Raw genomic sequence first — 21,212 nt, 5'->3', positions numbered from 1 at the left:
GCTACAGAATGAAGTTTCCAAAACACAAATCCTTTCTGTTTATTCCTTTATTTAAAACCCTCCCTTGGAACTCTCTTCCTCTTGTAATTAAATCCTTAATACAGCATATAAAAACCTTTTAGGATCTGACTCTTGTCTATTTCTCAAGCCTAATTTTTGGGCATTCCTCCTTCATACCCTATTTTCATATCCTACAGAATCCCCTTAATAATCTCTGTCTGCTCACATCTCCATTTCTTTGTATACATTCCCCTGCCTTGAATATCCTTCCCTTGTTCACCTGGCAAACTTACATTTTCCTTCCAAATTCAGCTCAGCTATTATTACTTCCTCCAGGAAGCCCTCCTTGGTGTATCTCTCTCCCGTTTTCCTCCTTGTGCACTCCTCCAATTGTTTATCCCAAGCACTCTAGTAGCCGCCTCCTACCCTGAGACTTTCTCTGTCGTATCATTATTACATCATATTATTTTTGTCTATTTAATTTTAATATCATCCATTTTTAGGGATTCTTTTATTTCTGTATCTCCTAGCTTGCCACATAGGTATAGTATGTTTTTCATAAATGTTTGTTGAATAAATAAATGAATGAATGGCTCTTAGAGACTTCATTTCTGCTATCCTTAGAACACTGTTTATTCTCTTGCAGTAGCTAGTTTTCATTTGTCAGAGAATTTAGAATGTATTATGTGCGATTGTACAATTGTTATGTATAATTGTGTAATATAATATGGGAAACTAAAATATTTGAGAAATGTTTTATCATGCCTACTTAAAGTTTTTAAGTTTAAATATTATAAAGACCTTATGAGGCTAGTTGTGGTGGCTCATGCCTGTTGTCCCAGCACTTTGGGAGGCTGAGGCAGGAGGACTGCCTGAGTCCAGAAGGTTGAGGCTGCACTGAGCTGTGATCACACTACTGCACTCTAGCCTGGGCGACAGAGTGAGAGCCTATCTGGGAAAAAAAAAATAGCCTGGTGGTGCGCACCTATAGTCCTAACTACTTGAGAGGCTGAGGTAGGAGGATCCCTTAAACCCAGGAGTTGGAGGCTGCAGTGAGCTATGATTGTGCAACTGGGCTCCAGCCTGGATGACAGAGTGAGACCCCATCTCAAAAACAAAAAAAAAAAGACCTTATTAAAACCATGTATGCTTTTATCAGTTTTTAAAAATAAAGTGTTTTTCTTATTTTCTAAATAAGATGAAAATTAAGAAAGTTATCTTATTTTCACCTTGCAGGAACTGATTCCTACAAGCAATAGCAATGTGGTTGTATCTCTCACACGCCTCTTTGAAGTGCTACTTTGCAATGTGGTAGAAAATGATCCTACTAGCAAGCACATTCGTGTTTGGATTATGGTTGGTTTTATACTTCATGTAGTTTTAAATTATGAATAAATTATGCTTCTGGTACATGATGTTTATATTGAGAAAGACATGACAAGACCCAAAGCTATTTTTTGGTGAGCATTGAAAGAATAGCTAAAGACACTAAAGTTGCCCTGACACCTGGTATTCTGATAATAAAAAACACTTTAAAGAAATTAAAATGTCAGAAGGAACCAAAACTATCTTTTTTTTTTTTTTTTGGAGACAGGGCAGAGTCTCACTCTGTCACCCAGGCTGGAGTGCAGTGACGTGATCTCAGCTTATTGCAACCTCCACCCCCGCCTCCCCCAGGTTTAAGTGATTCTCCTCCCTCAGCCTCCCGAGTAGCTGAGATTACAGGTGACTGCCACCGCACCTGGCTAATTTTTGTATTTTTAGTAGAGACGGAGTTTCACCATCTTGGCCAGGCTGGTCTTGAACTCCTGACCTCGTGATCCACCCGCATCGGCCTCCCGAAGTGCTGGGATTACTGGCGTGAGCCACCGCGCCTGGCAACTATCCTATTTTTTTTTTTTTTTTTTTTTTGAGATGGAATCTTGCCCTGTTGACCAGGCTGGAGTGCAGTGGTGCGATCTTACCTCACTGCATCCTCTGCCTCCTGGGTTCAAGTGATTCTCCTGCCCCAGCCTCCTGAGTAGCTGGGATTACAGGTGCGCACCGCCACACTGAGCTAATTTTTTTTATCTTTAGTAAAGACAGGGTTTCACCATGTTGGCCAGGCTGGTCTTGAACTCGTGACCTCAGGTGATCCACCCACCTCGGTCTCCCAAAGCGCTGGGATTACAGGTGTGAGCCACCACGCCCAGTCAACTATCCTATTATGAAAGATTATAATTTGATCAACAATAAAGTGATTTAATATTAAACAAATTTGGACATTAGGTGAATTAATTTTATTAATTAATGTTAAGCCAGCATTTAGGCAACATAAAAGCTAGCTATGAAAGACCAGGAGTAGGCCGGGTGCTGTGGCTCATGCCTATAATCCCAAAACTTTGGGAGGCCAAGGTGGGCAGATCATTTGAGGTCAGGAGTTCGAGACCAGCCTGGCCAACATGGTGAAACCCCATCCCTACTATAAATACAAAAATTAGCCAGGCGTGGTGGCAGGCGCCTGTAGTCCCACTTACTCAGGCTGAGGCAGGAGAATTGCTCCATCTCAAAAAAAAAAAAAAACCGGGAATAGGCATCCAGCCAGCTAGGTGGAGTGTTGCAGGCAGAATCCATGGAGGCCTCAGGTAGGGAGAAGTCAGTAGTCTTGGTTAGCTAGGCCAGAGGGAATGGCACAAGTAAACAGATTATCAAGAGCCTGAGGAAAGAGGTTTTTAGTGTCTTTTTCCTGGTCTATGCTGGTTTCCCATGCACCACCTTATTCCTAAATGCATTGATCTCCTCCCTCTCCCCTCACAGCATAGCAGTTCCCTCCCATTGTTTTTCCTTCCATTTGCTGCCCAAAGTATCTGCTGCCTCAGACATCTCACATTCCAGGGTTTCCTGCTAACCAAACCCCTTCCTTTTGTCCTCCTTTTTCACCTTTATATCCTTCCGCTTTAGAAGATATTGAACAGACATGTTTGAAGTATAATTTATTTATTCCTTTTTCTCCCTAGGTTTGGAACCGCCTTTTACAAAACTAAGTTTTAGCTTTCTTCCATATCTATCAGTGTTACTGTTTATAAAAGTATCATGGGAATAGTTTACCTATATAACCTTCAAGTTTCATTTTTCCTGAACATTTTATTCTGTTGGTAAACCTAAAACCTAAACCTTTCAAGTGGTTCAGAATCACTTCAAGAGAGTTATACAGATTGATATCTACGTGAAATTTTTCTCTGAATATATATTTACTTTTGGATTTGATAAGGCATGTACCTAGAGTAAAATTCAAAAGGCAAAAGTGGGTTTTCCCCACTTTTCCGTAGCAGTCCCCCAGCCACACTGAAGGCAGCTAATATTGCCAGTGCCCTATATAGAATTCTAGAAGTATTTTATGCACACACTCTTTTACATGTATACATTTTTAAATACATTAGCATACATTGTCTACTGATTTGCATCGTTTCTCTATTGTAATATGTCATTTTCATATTAGTGCTTATAGAGTGACCTTGTTTTTTAACAGCTGCATGTATTTCAGTGTATTAGCAGAATCCAATTAAGCAGACCATTTCTGAAGAACAATTTGGGTTGCTTTTGATCTTTTGCTATTACAAATAGTGCTGCAGTGAATATTCTTGTACATGTATCATTTTCACAGGTGGAAATATATTTGAGTATAAACTCCCACAAGAGAAATTCCTAGGTTATTTGGTAAGGACATTTTATTTATTTATTTTTGTTTTAAAAAACATTTTGTAGAGATGGAGTCTTACTATGTTGCCCAGGCTGGTCTCAAATTCCTGGCCTCAAGCAATCCTTCTTCCTTGGCCTTCCAAAGCTCTGGGATTACAGGTGTGAACCACTGTACCCAGCCAGTATGGGTATTTAAAATTTTGTTAGAGGCCGGGCGCGGTGTCTCACGCCTGTAATCCCAGCACTTTGGGAGGCTGAGGCGGGCGGATCACGAGGTCAGGAGATCGAGACCATCCTGGCTAACATGGTGAAACCCCGTGGTGGCGGGCGCCTGTAGTCCCAGTTACTCGGGAGGCTGAGGCAGGAGAATAGCTTGAACCCGGGAAGTAGAGGTTGCAGTGAGCTGAGATCGCACCACTGCACTCCAGCCTGGGTGAGAGAGTGAGACTGTTTCAAAAAAGAAAAAAAAAATTTTTTTTGATAGATATTGGGCCAGGCACGATAGCTTATGCCTGTAATCCTAGCACTCTAGGAGGCTGAGGCAGGTAGATTGCTGAGTCTAGGAGTTCAAGACCAGCCTGGGTAACATAGCAAAACCCCGTCTCTACTTAAAAAGCAAAAACAAAAAATTAGTCAGGCTTTGTGGTGTACCCTGGTAGTCCCAGCTACTTGGGAGGCTGAGACACAAGAATCACCTGAACTGGGGAGGTTGAGGTTGCAGTGAGTTGAGATGGTGCCACTGTACTCCAGCCTGGGCAACCAGAGAGAGACGCTGTCTCAAAAAAAAAAAAAAAAAAAAAGACATGCAAACATTTTGATAAAAATTGTCAGAGAAATGACTATGTGGCTTAGCAGTGCTCCATTCCACTTTATTTACACTTATGACCTTGTTCAAGTAAGTTGAGCATGTCCTAATATATTGAATTTTGGTTAATGTTTCTCCTAAAATGCCTTTTAAAATAATTGCTATAAGTTAAATTTTTTCTCCACCAACAGGCTTGCTTTATATTCTCTTTGATTTGGTCGATTGGAGGAAGTTGTGATACAGATGGCCGTCATGTTTTTGATAGTTTCATACGATTAATCATACTGGGAAAAGATGATGAAAACCCAGTGCCAGATTCTGTGGGTAAATGGGAATGCCCATTTGATGAAAAAGGCCTGGTCTATGACTACATGTATGAGGTATGACATAAAAAGCTTGTTATGGTAAGATAAAACACAAAGGCTTAGGCCAGCAGACAAAGCTCCTGGGTTTTCATCCTAGAGTTATTTTGACTCCTGCGGTGAGCTTTTTAAGCTCCCTTCTTTTAGTTTCACCTCCCATAACTTATTGGCTGTATAAATAAATTTGCTTTAATAATATTTTTATAATTTCACATTTAAATTAAATTTATTTTTCCATTTTATTAAATAATTCCCCAAAGCATTTCTTAAACAGCAAGTATTTGAATAATTATTTGATTCATACAAATTTTATTTCATCCCCCATAAGATCTAGATAGAGCATTAGTTATAATTTCACGTAAATCTCAAGTTTTATGATAAGGAAGTAAACCTAAAAAGATTAATGGCTAGCAGAGCCAGAACTTGACTCAAGTTCTCCTGACTGACAGTGCAGGACCCTTTCCCCAAAACCATGCTAACACAGAATTTTAAGAATCTGGCCAGAAAGAGAGTTTCATCCTCATTAGCTATAGCGGGAAGTCAATAAAGTAATCTCTAAAAGTGAAAAAAGAGGTGGTAACACAAGCATATTCTTTCTTTCCTTCCTTCTTTCCTTCCTTCTTTCCTTCCTTCCTTCCTTCCTTCTTTCTTTCTTTCTTTTTCTTTCTTTCCTTCCTTCCTTCCTTCTTTCCTTCCTTCCTTCCTTCCTTCCTTCTTTCTTTCCTTTCTTTCTTTCTTTCCTTCCTTTCTTTCTTTCCTTTCTTTCTTTCTTTCCTTCCTTTCTTTCTTTCCTTTCTTTCTTTCTTTCTTTCTTTCCTTCTTTCTTTCTTTCTTTCTTTCGTCTCTTTCTTTCGTCTCTTTCTTTCTTTCGTCTCTTTCTTTCTTTCGTCTCTTTCTTTCTTTCGTCTCTTTCTTTCTTTCTTTTCGACGGAGTCTTGCTCTATTGTCCAGGCTGGAGTGCAGTGGCGCAATCTCGGCTCACTGCAAGCTCCGCCTCCCGGGTTCAAGCCATTGTCCTGCCTCAGCCTCCCGAGTAGCTGGGACTACAGGTGCCCGCCACCACGCCTGGCTAATTTTTTGCATTTTTAGTAGAGACGGGGTTTCACCGTGTTAGCCAGGATGGTCTCGGTCTCCTGACCTCGTGATCCACCCGCCTCAGCCTCCCAAAGTGCTAGGATTACAGGCGTGAGCCACTGCGCCCGGCCCACAAGCATATTCTTTAAGAATCGAAAATAAATACCAAACTATCCAGCTTAGAGAAGGTAAAGATCTCTAGGAAAGGGAAAGTGACAGTAGGGAAATGCTGTTTTTCTTAACCTTGTAAATCTTTTGACTGTAAAATATGTACATATATAATGTTGATAAAAAATAAAAGCTAAAACTTAAAAAAATACAAATATGAACTACTAAAGAAACATTCACCCAAACTTACAAAGTTACCACAATTCAAACATGTAACATATACGTGTACAATTTGCTGGAAAATAGGAAAAGATTGTGAGATTCCAGCCACAGCTCTGGAATAGGGTCCTAGGGGGCGACTTTGGCAGGTATTAAAACTTTTTTTACTTAATAGTGGAAGGGCTGGGGGTCTCCAGGGAGGGGTCAAAACAACCTGCAGAAGAAGATAATGGTTGGGGGTGGAGTGAAGGTTGGGAGGCACTCAGGGGTGTCAGGACAGCAGTTATTTAGCCAGTGATTCAGAAGAATTTCAGTATCATAACAATTAATACAGCTATGGTGATATATATCCTGGTTGTTTCAGTCTGGATCAAAATGCCAAAGAGAATAATGTTAGAGAAACAAATATAGTGGTTTTATGTGATATTTTATTTTTAGTTAGATTATTGCCCATTTATTTTAAAATATAAAAAAGTAAAGCCAAAACCCAGGAAATTGTGACTTGAAGTACATTAGAGTGGCTTTCAAATAAATACTCAGTGTAAGCAAAGGGACATCTTGAAGGCATTTGGGGAATATTGGAGTGTTAAGAAGACATAAAGGCAAAAGTATCTGAAATGTTAGATATGTTGAATATGTGATAACAAAAGTTACATTATGTTTTTCAGGTTATTAAAAAGGAAAATTGAAAAAATATATATTTTTTAAATTGGTGTTTTCATGAATGCTTATTTTATTAATCTGCTTATGACTTAAAATATGCTATATGTGTTCTTTTATATGAATGTAATATTTCATTAAAAGGGGGAAGACTAAAGTTTTTAAAAGCTAATATAATAGTATACGTGTTGAAAAGAGCCTTTGAGATACAGCAAGTACATGGTTTTAATATTTTAAAACTTGTATTTTCTTGTAGTTGAAAAACAAAGGTCGCTGGGTCCATTGGAATGAATTAATTAAAAATACTAATTTAGGAGATAAACAAATCAAGATTCAAGATATCATAGTCCCTACGATGGACACAATTAGATATACGTTTCTAATGGATTTGAGTATTACCTATGCAAAGTAAGGAACTCTGCTATAAACAAGCATTTTGAATGTAAAAGTACCATTTTAATAGGATTATGGCAATTTTTGAAGTATTTGAGATCATCCTTTTTCAGATAACTGAAATCCTGGGGGACTTGTTGGCATGTTGAAAGTGACATCTGTTGCTATTGGCAAACCTGGAATACACATTTCCCATTGCCCACTCCAAAGCCCTTGCCATCATACTTTGCTGCCTCATAAGTTGCCTTACATTTTTGATCTGTAACAGCACACTGAAAGTCTGCTGCTGTGTTACTGTTAAAAAGGTATGCAGTCTAATTAAAGATTCAGCGTACTCCTGAGACATCAAAGTAACCATGATCCACATTCTCCTATTACATTTAGCATTTTTCTCCTATGTCCTGTGCCAGTTCTGGATTCCATAACTTAAGATGAATATTAAAAACTCAGAAGAGTCCATCAAAAGTAAAGACACATGAAACTGATCAAAAGCCTAGATGTGTACTGTTTGCATATCCATACCAACTTTCTTAATAACATTTAATAGTTATTTTTCTTTTAAAACACTTGGTATAATTTACCATTCATACTATTTAAACTAGACAAGTTTATATAATCATAAATGTCATTTTTTTGATAAAGAACCTGTTCCTGAATGCATTCTGTGACCAATTTTATCTCGTTTAAAAAAACAAAAAAACAGGAAAAATAGCTTATGAGGGAAAATTAGTTTACCCCTATTTTGTGTCCGTAGTTGCATTTTTGCATTTAGAAGCTAAGCAAGGAAGACAATTGCCAATTCTGTGACATTTCTAGTATAACAGTTCTTTTTTTTTTTTTTTTTTTTTGAGACAGGGTCTCACTCTGTCACCCAGGCTGGACTACAGTGGTGCAATCACGGCTCACTGCAGTCTTGACTTCCCAGGCTCTAGCGATCCTCCCACCTCAGCCTCTCAAGTAGCTGGGACTACAAGCACGCACCACTATGCCTGGCTTTTTTTTTTTTTTTTTTTTTTTGGTACAGACAGGTTGCCCAGACTCATCTTGAACACCTGAGCTCAAGCAATCCACCTGCCTCAGCCTCTCAAAGTGCTAGGATTACACCGTGCCTGGCAATACAGTTCTTTTGTGCCAAGAACCATTTGTCAGAATAATACTTTTAAATAAGTGCAAATAGAATTATAAAGTAAACCATACATATATTTATTTATTTGTTTATTTATTTCAGACAAGTCGCTTGCGCTCTGTCTCCCAGGCTGGAATGCAGTGGTGTGATCTCTGCTCACTGCAACCTCTGCCTCCTGGGTTCAAGCACTTCTCCTACCTCAGCCTCCTGAGTAGCTGGGATTACAGGCACCTGCCACCACGCCTGGCTAATTTTTTGTATTTTTAGTAGAGTCGGGGGTTCACCATATTGGCCAGGCTGGTCTTGAACTCCTGGCCTGAAATGATCCACCCACCTTGGCCTCCCAAAGTGCTGGGATTACAGGCTTGAGCCACCGTGCCCAGCCTGTTTTTTTCTTTTTATATCGAAATACATTTATGAAAATATTGAACACATTTTGGCCATAGTAGTAATATATATATGTTTCTTTATTAACACATTAAATAACAAGATCTGTCAGTGGATCTGATGACTATAATACCTTTGAAGAAGGAATGGGCATGAGTGATATTTTTGAGATACTGTAACAATTGTAATGTGTAGGATAATAGCTATGATTTCTACTGGTGACAAAGACACAGGTACTATTCATACAATTGCTACATTTTAGAGGATAGCAAAAAGTAAAGGTATAACATTTTTGTCATTCAAGTTCACAGATTCTCTGAATTCTATGAATGTTTTTAGTTGGCTCATGGACCCCAAGTTAAGAACAGAAATTTATTAATACTATTTTAATAAGTAAATTTTCATAGAGCTAGTGTTACTCAGACTGGAACATGTAGATGAATTCTCAGGGGTCACTCTGTTTCTAAAAGAACTTTAATTTTGTGTTCATATTTCAGTAACAATTTTCAAAATTAATAATAGCATAGTTTGGCTTACTTAGATGACCCCTTAGAACTGAATATGGCTATTACTCAGTTTCAGTGCTGGCCTTTGTGTTTGTCTTTTTTTTAATTTTTTTTTAGAAGGTGTTTCACTCTTCTTGCCTAGGCTGGAGTGCAATGGCACAATCTCAGCTCACCACAACCTCTGCCTCCCGGGTTCAAGCGATTCTCCTGCCTTAGCCTCCCAAGTAGCTGGGATTACAAGCATTCGCCACCATGCCCAGTTAATTTTGTATTTTTAATAGAGATGGGGTTTCTACATGTTGGTCAGGCTGGTCTCGAACTCCTGACCTCAGGTAATCCGCCTGCCTCGGCCTCCCAAAGTGCTGGGATTACAGGCGTGTGCCACCGTGCCCAGCCTGTGTTTGTCTTTATGTATTGTGTAGTAACAAGTTATCATTCAAAATGATAGTATGTTATTTTTAATGCAGCATTTCTCAAACAGGGATTCTCCAGAGTTTTGTGAACATAAACTCATATGATTACTTTTCCCCTTAAAATTAGTTATGATCATTTAAGAATGGGAAATCTTGCTTGAATTCCCCATTCACTGAATGGGGAATTCCTTAGAGTTTGCTTTTAGACAAATATTTTCAGTTAGTAATTGAATTGATTTTAAAATGCTATTAACAGTATACATATACATAACTGTTAGCTTTAGAATTGACTGTCATTCCATCTTTCAGAAAACCTTTGGCTATTGAGATCACTGGGAAACAGCCTACAGCTAGCTGTCTTATTGTCCTCACCTTGTTATTCACATGCTGCCCCCATGTCTGTACCCTAAAAGTACAAATACAGCTCTTTTCTGAGGAGACAGACTTTGACTTTCTGCTCTGAAAAGTTAAGCATATTATTACTTGTTTCATAAGTGTTTTATTTATAGCGATATTACATCTATTCAAATAATAGTTTATTACTATTAAAGTATCTACAAGGCCAGGCCCAGTGGCTCCTGTCTGTAATCCCAGTGCTTTGGGAGGCTGGGACAAGAGGATCACATGAGGCCAAGAGTTTGAGACCAGCATGGGCAACATAGCTAGGCCCTGTCTCTTTAAAACATTAAAAGTAAAAAAATTAGCCTGGTATAGTGGCATGCCACCTGTAGTCCTAGCTACTTGGGAAGCTGAGGCAGGAGGATCACTTGAGCCCAGAAGTTCAAGGCTGCAGTGAGCTATGATTGTGCCACTTCATTCCAGACTGGGTGACAGAGTGAGACCTTATCTCAAAACATAAAAATAGATCAGGCATGGTGGCTCATGCCTGTAATCCCAGCACTTTGGGAGGCCGAGGCAGGTGTATTACTTGAGGTCAGGAGTTCAAGACCAGCCTGGCCAACATGGTGAAACCCGTCTCTACTAAAAATACAAAAATTAGCCGGGTGTGGTGGTGCACGCCTGTAGTCCCAGCTACTTGGGAGGCTGAGGCAGGGGGATTGCTTGAACCTGGGAGGTGGAGGTTGCAGTGAGCCAAGATCACGTCACTGCTCTCCATCCTGGGGAACTAAGTGAGACTCTGTCTCAAAAAAAAAAAAGAATAAAAAATAAAAAGACACAAAATAAAGTCTGCAATGTTATGCAAAAATATATGCCAATCATTACTTTTATCTGTCTTTCATGAAATAACTATAGGTAAAAATGAGTTTTTAATGAAGATGATTTGATTCTTATGTACGCTTTTAACTACCGCCTCCTTTAGTAGAAATGTATTCTGACTTTTTTTCCATTTTGAATAATATATTCATTGTTTTCATTAAGGCCACTCCTTTTTGTGGGTCCAACGGGTACAGGAAAATCTGTGTATGTGAAGGATAAGCTAATGAATCACTTGGAAAAGGACCAGTACTTTCCTTTTTATATTAACTTATCTGCACGGACCAGCGCCAATCAGGTTCAGGTTAGTTTAAAGACAGAAATGGGGGTCTATCATTAATTTTTTTGTCTTATTTGCTCAGTGTTTAAAATTGTACATTAAATAAGCAACTGTGTAAATCTATGAATTTAAAACTTTCAAATGTTTGGGGAGTTACAAGTTTTTGGAATTAATGATACAAGTTTCAGAGAACATTTTTACATTAATAGTGGGTTATTGAGCTTTATCACCTGTTTTTTTTTTTTAAGCCTGAGAAGAAGCAACGATTTCTTAACTGGTAAAGGGAGTATAAAAGACACACGCAGCACACTCACACACACACAAACACACACATAGGGTGGGGCAGGGGTGGGGATACCCAGGGAGAAATGAGAGAACTTTGAATTGTTCTCTTAAGACCCTCCTGGATGGTCGTTAGGGGCATTTGCTGCTCCCTGGACCTTTCAAACCATGGGCCTGTGACAGGAACCACGTGAGTGCATCCTACCCTTTGCCCTCAAATGTGTCAAGGTGAAACTGACCTTGACACATTTCATGAAACTGTTTCTATGCCGTTTTTATCATCCATTCCCAAATTTATGCGTATCCATTCTCTCCTGGCCTCATTTCTGTTGTTTTAAGTCTATGTTCTTCACTGAACTTCAAAATCTTACAAATTTAGAACTCCTTTACTGTGGAGCTTTATTTGAATGAAAATAATTTTGGTTTATTTTTCCAATGGACAAGTGAGTTCCCAAAGTATTAGAACTATAAGAAAGCATCCACATTTATTTTAGCTATAAAGAGCTGCCAAATGTAAAGATTAATGCATTTAAATATTAAGTAAGTTAAAGTTAATAGATACATTGTTGAGTACAGATGGACACAAAGAAGGGAACAACAGAAATCGGGGCCACCTTGAGAGTGGAGCGGGGGAGGAGGGTGAGGATTGAAAAACTGCCTATCGGGTACTATGCTTATTACCTGAGTGATGAAATAATCTGTACACCAAACCCTCACAACACACAATTACCCATATAACCTGCATGTGTACTCCCTGAATCTAAAAAGTTGGAAAGAAAAATTATTCAGTGAAGAAAAAAATAAAAATATGTTGGTTATCCAGTGAGGAAAATATTGTAGAAATTTTGGTGACATTTATAGAAATGTTGTAGAAACATGCATGTACTATACAAAGATAATACATAAATATACGTGTGTAATAATTGTGAGTGCATAGGATTTCAACAAATGTTTGAGTGATGTTGATTGTGAAGTTTAGTATCACCCTAAATATGAATAAATAAAAATAAACACACACATAATGCTGCTTGGTATGATTTCCCTACAGAAACTTGAACTTTTTTTTTCTGGTGATAAATATGGTATTTTATGTTAAGTTAATCATTGATAAATTAAGCAAATAGTAATTGTTACTGGTAAAAATCCCATGGATTCTGGCAAAATGGGTTGTTTTACTTGTTGATACTGATTTAATATAAGTATGATAAATTCCTAATTCAGTTATAGGTAAATATACCATTCTTCCTTTATATTTTAGAACATTATCATGGCTAGATTGGATAAAAGACGCAAAGGAGTCTTTGGACCACCTATGGGAAAGAAGTGTATAATTTTTATAGATGATATGAATATGCCTGCATTGGAGAAGTATGGAGCTCAACCACCTATTGAATTATTACGACAATTTTTTGACTGTGGACATTGGTAACTATTTAATTCGATAAGTTATGCTGAAGTTATACCTCAGTTTTTATTTTAGGTTTTTAAAGTAAAATAATACATTTTTCAAGATATTTAGGGAAAAGAATGGTTGCTCAGATTTTCCTATACATGAAGCCTCTCTAATATATTTCGAAAAGACTATTTTAAATTAAGAGGAAGGTACAGAGATTTCCTGTATACTCCTTGCCCCCCGACACATGCATAGCCTCCTCAATCTCTACATCCCCACCAAATTGGCACATTTGTTACAATTGATAAGCCTACGTTGGTATATCACAATCACTCAAAGTCCATAGTTTACTTTAGGGTTTGCTTTATGTGTTGTACATGCTATGGGTTTGGAGAAATGTATATGATATGTGTCCATCATTATAATATCATACAGAGAATTTTCACTGCTGTAAAGATCCTCTGTGTTCTCTTTTCATTCCTCCCCCAACTTCAGCCCCTTTGTAAGAGATCCATTAATCTCTTACTCTCTCTATAGTTCAGCCATTTTCAGAATGTCATATAGTTGGAATAATACAGTATATAGCCTTTTCAGATTAGCTTCTTTCATTTAGTAATATGCATTTGAGTTTCATTCATATCTTCTCATGGCTTGATAGCTCATTTCTTTTTAGCACTGAGTAACATTCAGTTGTCTGGTTAACCACAATTAACTAATCCATTAACCTACTGAAGGACATCTTGGTTGCTTCCAAGTTTTCAACAATTATGAATAAAGTTACTATAAACATTTGTGCATAGGTTTTACATGTACATAAGTTGTCAGCTTCTTTGAGTAAATACCAAGGGACACAATTGCTGAGCAATATGGTAAGAATACGTTTAGTTTTGTAAGAAACCACCAAACTACCTTCCAAAATAACCATACCATTTTGCATTCCCATCAGGAACGAATGAGAGTTAGTGTTGCTCCACGTCTTCTCTGGCATTTGGTATTGTCAGTGTTCTAGATTTTGGCCATTCTAATGAGTGTGTGGTGGTATTTCATTGTTTTAATTTGCATTTCCCTGATGACATACGGTAAGAAGCATCTTTTAATATGTTTATTTGCCCTCTCTGTATCTTACTTGGTGAGGTGTCTGTTAGGGTCTTTGGCCATTTTTAAATTGGGTTGTTTGCTTTCTTATCATTTAGTTTTAAGAGTTCTTTGTATATTTTGGAGGATAATAGTCCTTTATCAGATGTGTCATTTGCAATTATTTTCTCCAAGTCAGGCCTGTCTTCTCATTCTCTTGACATTGTCTTTGGCAGAGCAGAAGTTGATAATTTTAATGAAGTCCAGTTTCTCAACCAATCTGTTGGTGTTGTGTCTGAAAAAGTCATTGCCATACCCCAGTTCAACTAGGTTTACTCCTTTGCTATCTCCTAGGAGTTTTATAGTATTGCATTTAATATTTAGGCCTGTGATCCATTTTTAGTTAATTGTTGTAAAGGGTGTAAAATTGTGTATAGGTCAGTTTTTTACATGTGTATGTCCAGTTGTTTAACAATATTTGTCTTTTGCTAAAAGACAGGGGTCTTGCTATGTTGTCAAGGCTGTTCTCAAAATTCTAGCTTCAAGCAATCCATCTGCCTCAGCCTCCTAGGTAGCTGGGATTATAGGTATGAGCCACTGTGCCCAGCAACATTCCTTGAAAAGACTATCTTTGCTCCATAATATTGCCTTTGCTCCTTTGTCAAAGATCAGTTGACTGTATTTATTGGGTCTATTTCTGGGCTCTCTATTCTGTTCCATTGACCTATTTGTCTGCTCTGCCAGTACCAGATTGTCTTGACTACTGTAGTTTTATAGTAAGCCTTAAAGTTGGGTGTGTCAGTCCTCTGACTTTGTTTTTCCCTTTCAATAGTGTTGACTAATCTGGGCCTTTGGCCTCTCCATATCAACTTCAGAATCAGTTTCTCAATATCCAAAAAATAACTTGCTGGGATTTAGATTGGGATTGCATTGAATCTACATGTCAAGTTTGGAAGGACTGTCATCTTCATAATATTGTTTTCCTATCCATGAACATGGAATACCTCTTTTTACTTAGTACTTCGATTTAGTTCTTCAGAGTTTTACAGTTTTCCTCATATAGATCTTCTATATATTTTGTTAGATATATCCCTAAGTATTTCATTGGGGGTGGGTGCTAATGTAAATGGTGTTGTACTTTTCTTTCTTTCTTTTTTTTTTTTTTTTTGAGACAGTGTCTCGCTCTGTCACCCAGGCTGGAGTGCAGTGGCATGATCTCGGCTCACTACAACCTCTGCCTCTGGGTTCAAGAGATTCTCCTGCCTCAGCCTCCCAAGTAGCTGGGATTACAGGCATGTGCCACCATGCCCAACTAATTTTTGTGTTTTTAGTAGAGACAGGTTTTCACCATGTTGGCTAGGCTGGTCTTGAACTCCTGACCTCAAGTGATCCACCTTCCTCGGCCTCCCAAAATGCTGGGATTACAGGCATGAGCCACTGTGCCTGGCCCAGGTGTTGTACTTTTAATTTCAAATTCCACTTGTTTATTACTGGTATGTAAAAAGGTGATTGACTTTTACATGGTAACTCTTTACAAGCTTGCTATAATCGCTTATTAGTTTCGGGAGTTTTTTGTAGTTCTTTCAGATTTTCTTTATAGATCATCATGTTATCTGCAAACAAGGACAGTTTCATTTCTTTCTTCCCAGTCGGTATACCTTTTTTTTCATCTTATTGCTAGCCCTTAGTATGATGTTGAAAAGAAGTCATGAGAGGGGACATTTTTATCTTGTTCCTGATGTTAGTGGGAAAGCTTGGAGATTCTCACCATTAAGTATGATGTTAGCTGTAGGGTTTTTGTAGATATTCCTTACCAAGTTGAGGAAGTTACCTTTATTCCTAGTTTACTGAGACGTTTTTGGGTTTTTTTTTTTTTTTTTTTGCCTTTATTTGAGACAAAGCCTTGCTCTGTCACTCAGGCTGGAGTGTAGTGGCATGATCTTGGCTCACTACAACCTCCGCCTCTCAGGTTCAAGTGATTCTTATGCCCTAGCCTCCCAAGTAGCTGGGACTACAGGTACACACCACCACACCCGGCTAATTTTTGTATTTTTAGTAGAGACGGTTTTGCCATGTTGGCCAGGCTGGTCTTGATCTCCTGACCTCAAGTGATCCACCACCTTGGCCCCCTAAAGCACTGGGATTACAGGTATGAGCCACCACGCCCGGCCTGGAGGATTATTAATTGGCCTAACTTCCATACTGTTTATCTCAAGGAATAGGAAGGTCTGAGAAGAGGCAGAGAGATGGGGAACAGCCAGTCAGTGGAACAGTCAGAACACACACAATATTTATCAGTTAAGGTTTTCTTCTTATGTAGGTCAATTCATGGTGCTCCAAAACAATTACAATAGTAACATCAAAGACCGCAGATCACCATACCAGATATAAAAAAAAATGGAAAAGTTTGAAATATTGCAAGTATTACCAAAATGTGACACAGAGACCAGAAGTAAGCAAATGCTGTTGGAAAAATGGTGCCTATAGACCTGCTCAACACAGGTTTCTAAAAACTTTTTCAGATTGTAAAAAAACACAGTATCTGCAAAGCTTAATGAAATGAAGTGAAATAAAATGGGGTATGCCTGCACTTTTCAACTATTAGTTTCAATTATTGAAAATAATTTACAGGTTACATCCTTCAAAGTACCATTCCCCCAAGTCAAGAATTTGTGGGTAGTGCCCAACCTAAGTAACCATAATCAGCACCCTATTTTTCTACCATGTATTTAACTGTATGTTTTCTGTGGCTGCTTGGAACTACCTACCATATCTTTGAGATGGCTTGTATTCAACAGCAATCTCATGGATAACCCTTCCATTCTCCCCACACCAATTTATGGTGATATGGTTAGTTTCTCACATGTAAGATATAGCACCTTTTAATTAGGATTAATAATTCTTCCTTTCCTCCTCTTAAATGTACTTTTCTATTCCTCAGTATGCCATGATTTTTATCTCAAGACAAGGGTAGACGAATTTCAAAGCTAAGTCATATTTTACAGATGCATTTTTGTTATTACTATAGGCCCTAGGAATTCTGCTTTCAGGAGATAACCATTGTTGAGATAATCACTGCGATTATCTCAGAAGATAGTCACTCTCCTGAGTTAGTGATTATCAGGAGGTAATCACTATTCCTCAGTGATTTTTTTCTATATAAGTCTATTTTCATGTGTAAAAATAGGCTCATATTACATGTAATATTTTGTAAATTATTTTACACTTATATATTTATCTCAAATAGCCATATCAGTGCATATTTGTCTACTCATTCATTTTATTGGCTTTAATATTATGTGGATGTCACCGTAATTTACTTAGCTGGTCTTCTATTGTTGATTATTAGGGTTGTTACCAAAAACCATATTTTCATACTTCCTAGCATGCTTTTAGTCTAAGGACTGGCTAGATAGACTCCTACCCCAGCCTCTGTATGTATATGTCTGTGTGTGTGCAATAACTTCAGTATTAGAGACTTGATGGCTTATTGACAATAGCAACCTTTTACTCTGAGTGGTTCCAGCTAAATTGTGTCATTTCCTATTTCTTTCTGATTAAAACTTCTTTGAAATTTCATTTTTCCCTAATGGGTCCCTTTCTATAACAAAATGTATAGATCCTATTTAGACATCTTTATCCACTCTGAAGATACAGTTTGAGATGAGAAAAAATCAGGACATTGCTATAACCAGTTTTAGTATATAACTTAGTGTTCAAACTGTGACATTTCTGGAGTAAAAGGGGAGTGTTATTAATAATTACTTCGGTACAACAAGCACAAGCCAGAATTGTCCTAGGTAAAATGAGATATATGGTCACCTTATCTATAAACAGCTACAAATAGGATTGATCACTCATCCATGCTTCTAGATTTGGAATAAGAAAGGAGAAATGGAGAGTCAAACTGTAAGGAAGAGTAGGAGGAAAGAGAGGGAAAAGTAAGAGGAAGGGTCATTCCAGATACCCAAAATCTGGGTGGCAGAATCAGTCACTGAGGGGAGAAACCAAATTCTGCTTTAAAAAAAATTTCTCTCCTACTCAAAGTGTTATCTGAAGTTATTCCTTTTAGAGAAGCTAAAATCTGATTAAATTTCTTGGGAGATCTATATTTCATCCCATCTTACTGTCTTTATAACAGATAATCTAAATTTTTTGTGTGTGCTTTCTAAGGTACGACCTTAAGGACACAAGTAAAATCACGCTGGTGGACATAGAGCTGATTGCTGCAATGGGCCCTCCAGGTGGTGGAAGAAATCCAGTTACTCCCCGTTGTATTCGACATTTCAACATCTGCAGTATTAATTCTTTTAGTGATGAAACTATGGTCCGAATCTTCTCATCTATTGTAGCATTCTACCTTAGAACTCATGAATTTCCTCCAGAGTACTTTGTAATTGGGAACCAGATAGTCAATGGGACTATGGAGGTCAGTCAATAATGCAATGTAAATGTTTTAGTATTACATATTTCCCTCATTTGGCCCTTATTTTATTTTTTTGATGCTATCTGCTTTGGTCTTTGGTGTCAGAGAAACTGTTTAGAAGACCAGAGAATAGGAAGATCACAGGATTTGAAATGAGGGAATCCAACTTGGGTTGAGCCTTGACTGCTATTTCCTAGCTATATGATTTTGAGCAAGTAATTTGACATTCCAGAGGCTGTTTTTTTAATGACTAAAATGGAATAAAACACCTATTTCACAAGGTTGTTATAAGGAAAACATCTAAAACTAGTATCTGCCACATCACAGGTATTTTTCTATTAGGTTCCTACTCTGGTACTTGTCGTTTCTTCTCTCTATCTTCCCTCCCATTTTGCATGCTTGTCTTAAAGAAATTTAAGCAGCTTATGAATACGTTACTTTTAGTCAGACCACATAATTTATAAGTAGCAATGAAAAAATAATTATAAAAGAGAAATACAAGGGTAGAAACAGACAACAAGACTCCCCATGTGGGCAAAGAACAGTTTTTAACTTATTTTGGGTGTGTTATTTGCCTCTGTTCAAAGACTAGAGACAGCCTCATCTCTAATGGTAAATGAGAAACAATATATTTAAAGGCATGTCAGTCATGATGTTACCAAACTACACTTTCTAGAAGCTTCATAAAGCAAGTTTCATTTTGTGATCACTGCAACAGGAAGCAGAAAACTCCCTAGAATCCTTCCATCCATTTCCAAGAACATCAGTCTTATCTTCTAAAATTCTCCCCTTGTTTCAGTGGAAAGTGTGTGCTGTTCAAGTAAAGAAACTACTACGAGCAAAGAGATAGTACATTTGTTCTGATACAGAAAAGTGCTTCTATTTATAAAACATAATATTTCTATTTCAGGCATGTCCTGGAAAATACAGAGGTGTTGGTCAGGTAGAAGGGGTTACAGAAAGCATCCCTGCCACCTCCCTACCCCCGGCTTTTTTTTTTTTCTGTCTTTGAAGCATTATAGACCTACCATGTGTGGAGGTTGGAGCAGGGAGATGAATCACAGAACACATACAAATAAAAAACGTTGGCTGGGCACAGTGACTCACGCCTGTAATCCTAGCACTTTGGGAGGCCAAGGTGGGCGGATCACAAAGTCAAGAGATTGAGACCATCCTGGCCAACATGGTGAAACCCTGTCTCTACTAAAAATACAAAAATTAGCTGGGCTTGGTGGTGTGCACCTGTAGGCCCAGCTACTCGGGAGGCTGAGGCAGGAGAATCACTTGAATCCGGGAGGTGGAGGTTGCAGTGAGCCAAAACCTCACCACTGCACTCCAGCCTGGCAACAGAATGAGACTCCATCTCAAAAAAAAAAAAAAAAAAAGTTTTTTGGTTTTCCTTTTTTGACTCTATTATAAAAGGCTTAATTCACCTTCCTTTAAGAGAACGTTAAACTTCATTTGGTGAATTCAGTACATAGTAAAAATATACTTCATTTCCTTATAGCCAATTTAGATATAAGGAAGAAGGGGGGTGAGGGAATAAGAGAAGGGAAGAGAGAGAACAAATTGATTTATTTTGAAGTTGATTGTAGTAACAAGAAAATTATTTCATCTTCCTCTTCATTTGGAATGATTCAGCATGAGTTATCTGATTTCCCTTTCTCTGAAAGATTTTGTTTTTCACTATTTAACCTCAGATTATTCACCTTTAAATGGCGTAACCATAATAACTGGGAAATAAAAGTAGAGACAGGTTTCTACTTGGATGGGCTGGGCTTGGAGGGAATCGGATATTAAGTTCCCTCAAGTTAATAATGCCTGGTTGAGTGCTATAAGCCAAAATAAACATATATGCCATGCTAAGCTTAGTACTATGCAATTTTCCAAGCCAGCATAATCTTTTTTTTCTTTTTTTTTTTTTTTTTTTTTTTGAGGCAGAATCTCACTTCATTGCCCAGGCTGGAGGGCAATGGCGTGATCTTGGCTCTCTGCAATGTCTACCTCCACCTCCCGGGTTCAAGCCATTCTCCTGCCTCAGCCTCCTGCGTAGCTGGGATTACAGACATGTGCCATGACACCTGGCTAATTTTTGTATTTTTAGTAGAGATGGGGTTTTGCCATGTTGGCCAGGCTTGTCTCGAACTCCTGACCTTAGGTGATCTGGCCACCTCAGCCTCCAAAAGTGCTGCGATTACAGATGTGAGCCACGGCGCCCAGCCCAAGCCCATATAATCTGACAGAGTAAATATTTTGTATAACATTCCACTGGTTACATGACTTTACTGATTATAAGCATTTTATTTTTGCTTTGTTGCTTTTTTCATATTCAGATATATAAACAATCTGTGGAAAATCTTTTACCCACTCCCACAAAATCCCATTATACTTTCAACTTGCGTGATTTTTCACGCGTCATCTGGGGCTGTTTACTCGTTGAAAGAGACGCCGTGGCGAACAAACACACTATGATCCGTCTGTTTGTGCACGAGGTTCTCCGAGTGTTTTACGATCGCCTCATTAATGATGATGATCGAAGATGGCTGTTCCAGTTAACTAAAACTGTTATAAAGGACCATTTTAAAGAATCATTTGACAGTATCTTTTCACATTTGAGGAAACAAAATGCACCAGTGAGTATGGCGATTAAGAACATATTGAGTTAAAGCAGTACCATATATGAATTATTACAATTAAGTTATATTTTTAAAAATCATTTCTTAATGAACATAGTCTTTTAGCATTCCTTGTAAATAGGTGTTTGTTTTGAGAAGATTTATCTTCATAGGAAAGTATGTAACATACAAGTTA

At 38.0% G+C, this 21,212-nt stretch overlaps 1 protein-coding gene across 1 annotated transcript in view; it reads left to right on the top strand.

Annotated features, from left to right (window-relative positions):
* DNAH12 (dynein axonemal heavy chain 12) overlaps nt 1-21,212 on the top strand; it is a 257,576-nt gene that overhangs the window by 118,090 nt on the left and 118,274 nt on the right. The window contains exons 35-41 of the mRNA XM_055383181.2: nt 1,237-1,356; nt 4,675-4,863; nt 7,163-7,314; nt 11,112-11,250; nt 12,767-12,933; nt 18,149-18,404; nt 20,735-21,034. Of these exons, the coding sequence (XP_055239156.2) occupies nt 1,237-1,356; nt 4,675-4,863; nt 7,163-7,314; nt 11,112-11,250; nt 12,767-12,933; nt 18,149-18,404; nt 20,735-21,034 (1,323 nt within the window). The remainder of the gene's footprint in view (nt 1-1,236; nt 1,357-4,674; nt 4,864-7,162; nt 7,315-11,111; nt 11,251-12,766; nt 12,934-18,148; nt 18,405-20,734; nt 21,035-21,212) is intronic.

Source organism: Gorilla gorilla, chromosome 2 (assembly GCF_029281585.2).
Source record: "Gorilla gorilla gorilla isolate KB3781 chromosome 2, NHGRI_mGorGor1-v2.1_pri, whole genome shotgun sequence".
Classification (NCBI taxonomy): Eukaryota; Metazoa; Chordata; class Mammalia; order Primates; family Hominidae; genus Gorilla; species Gorilla gorilla.
This window is presented reverse-complemented; position numbering and strand designations above follow the sequence as displayed.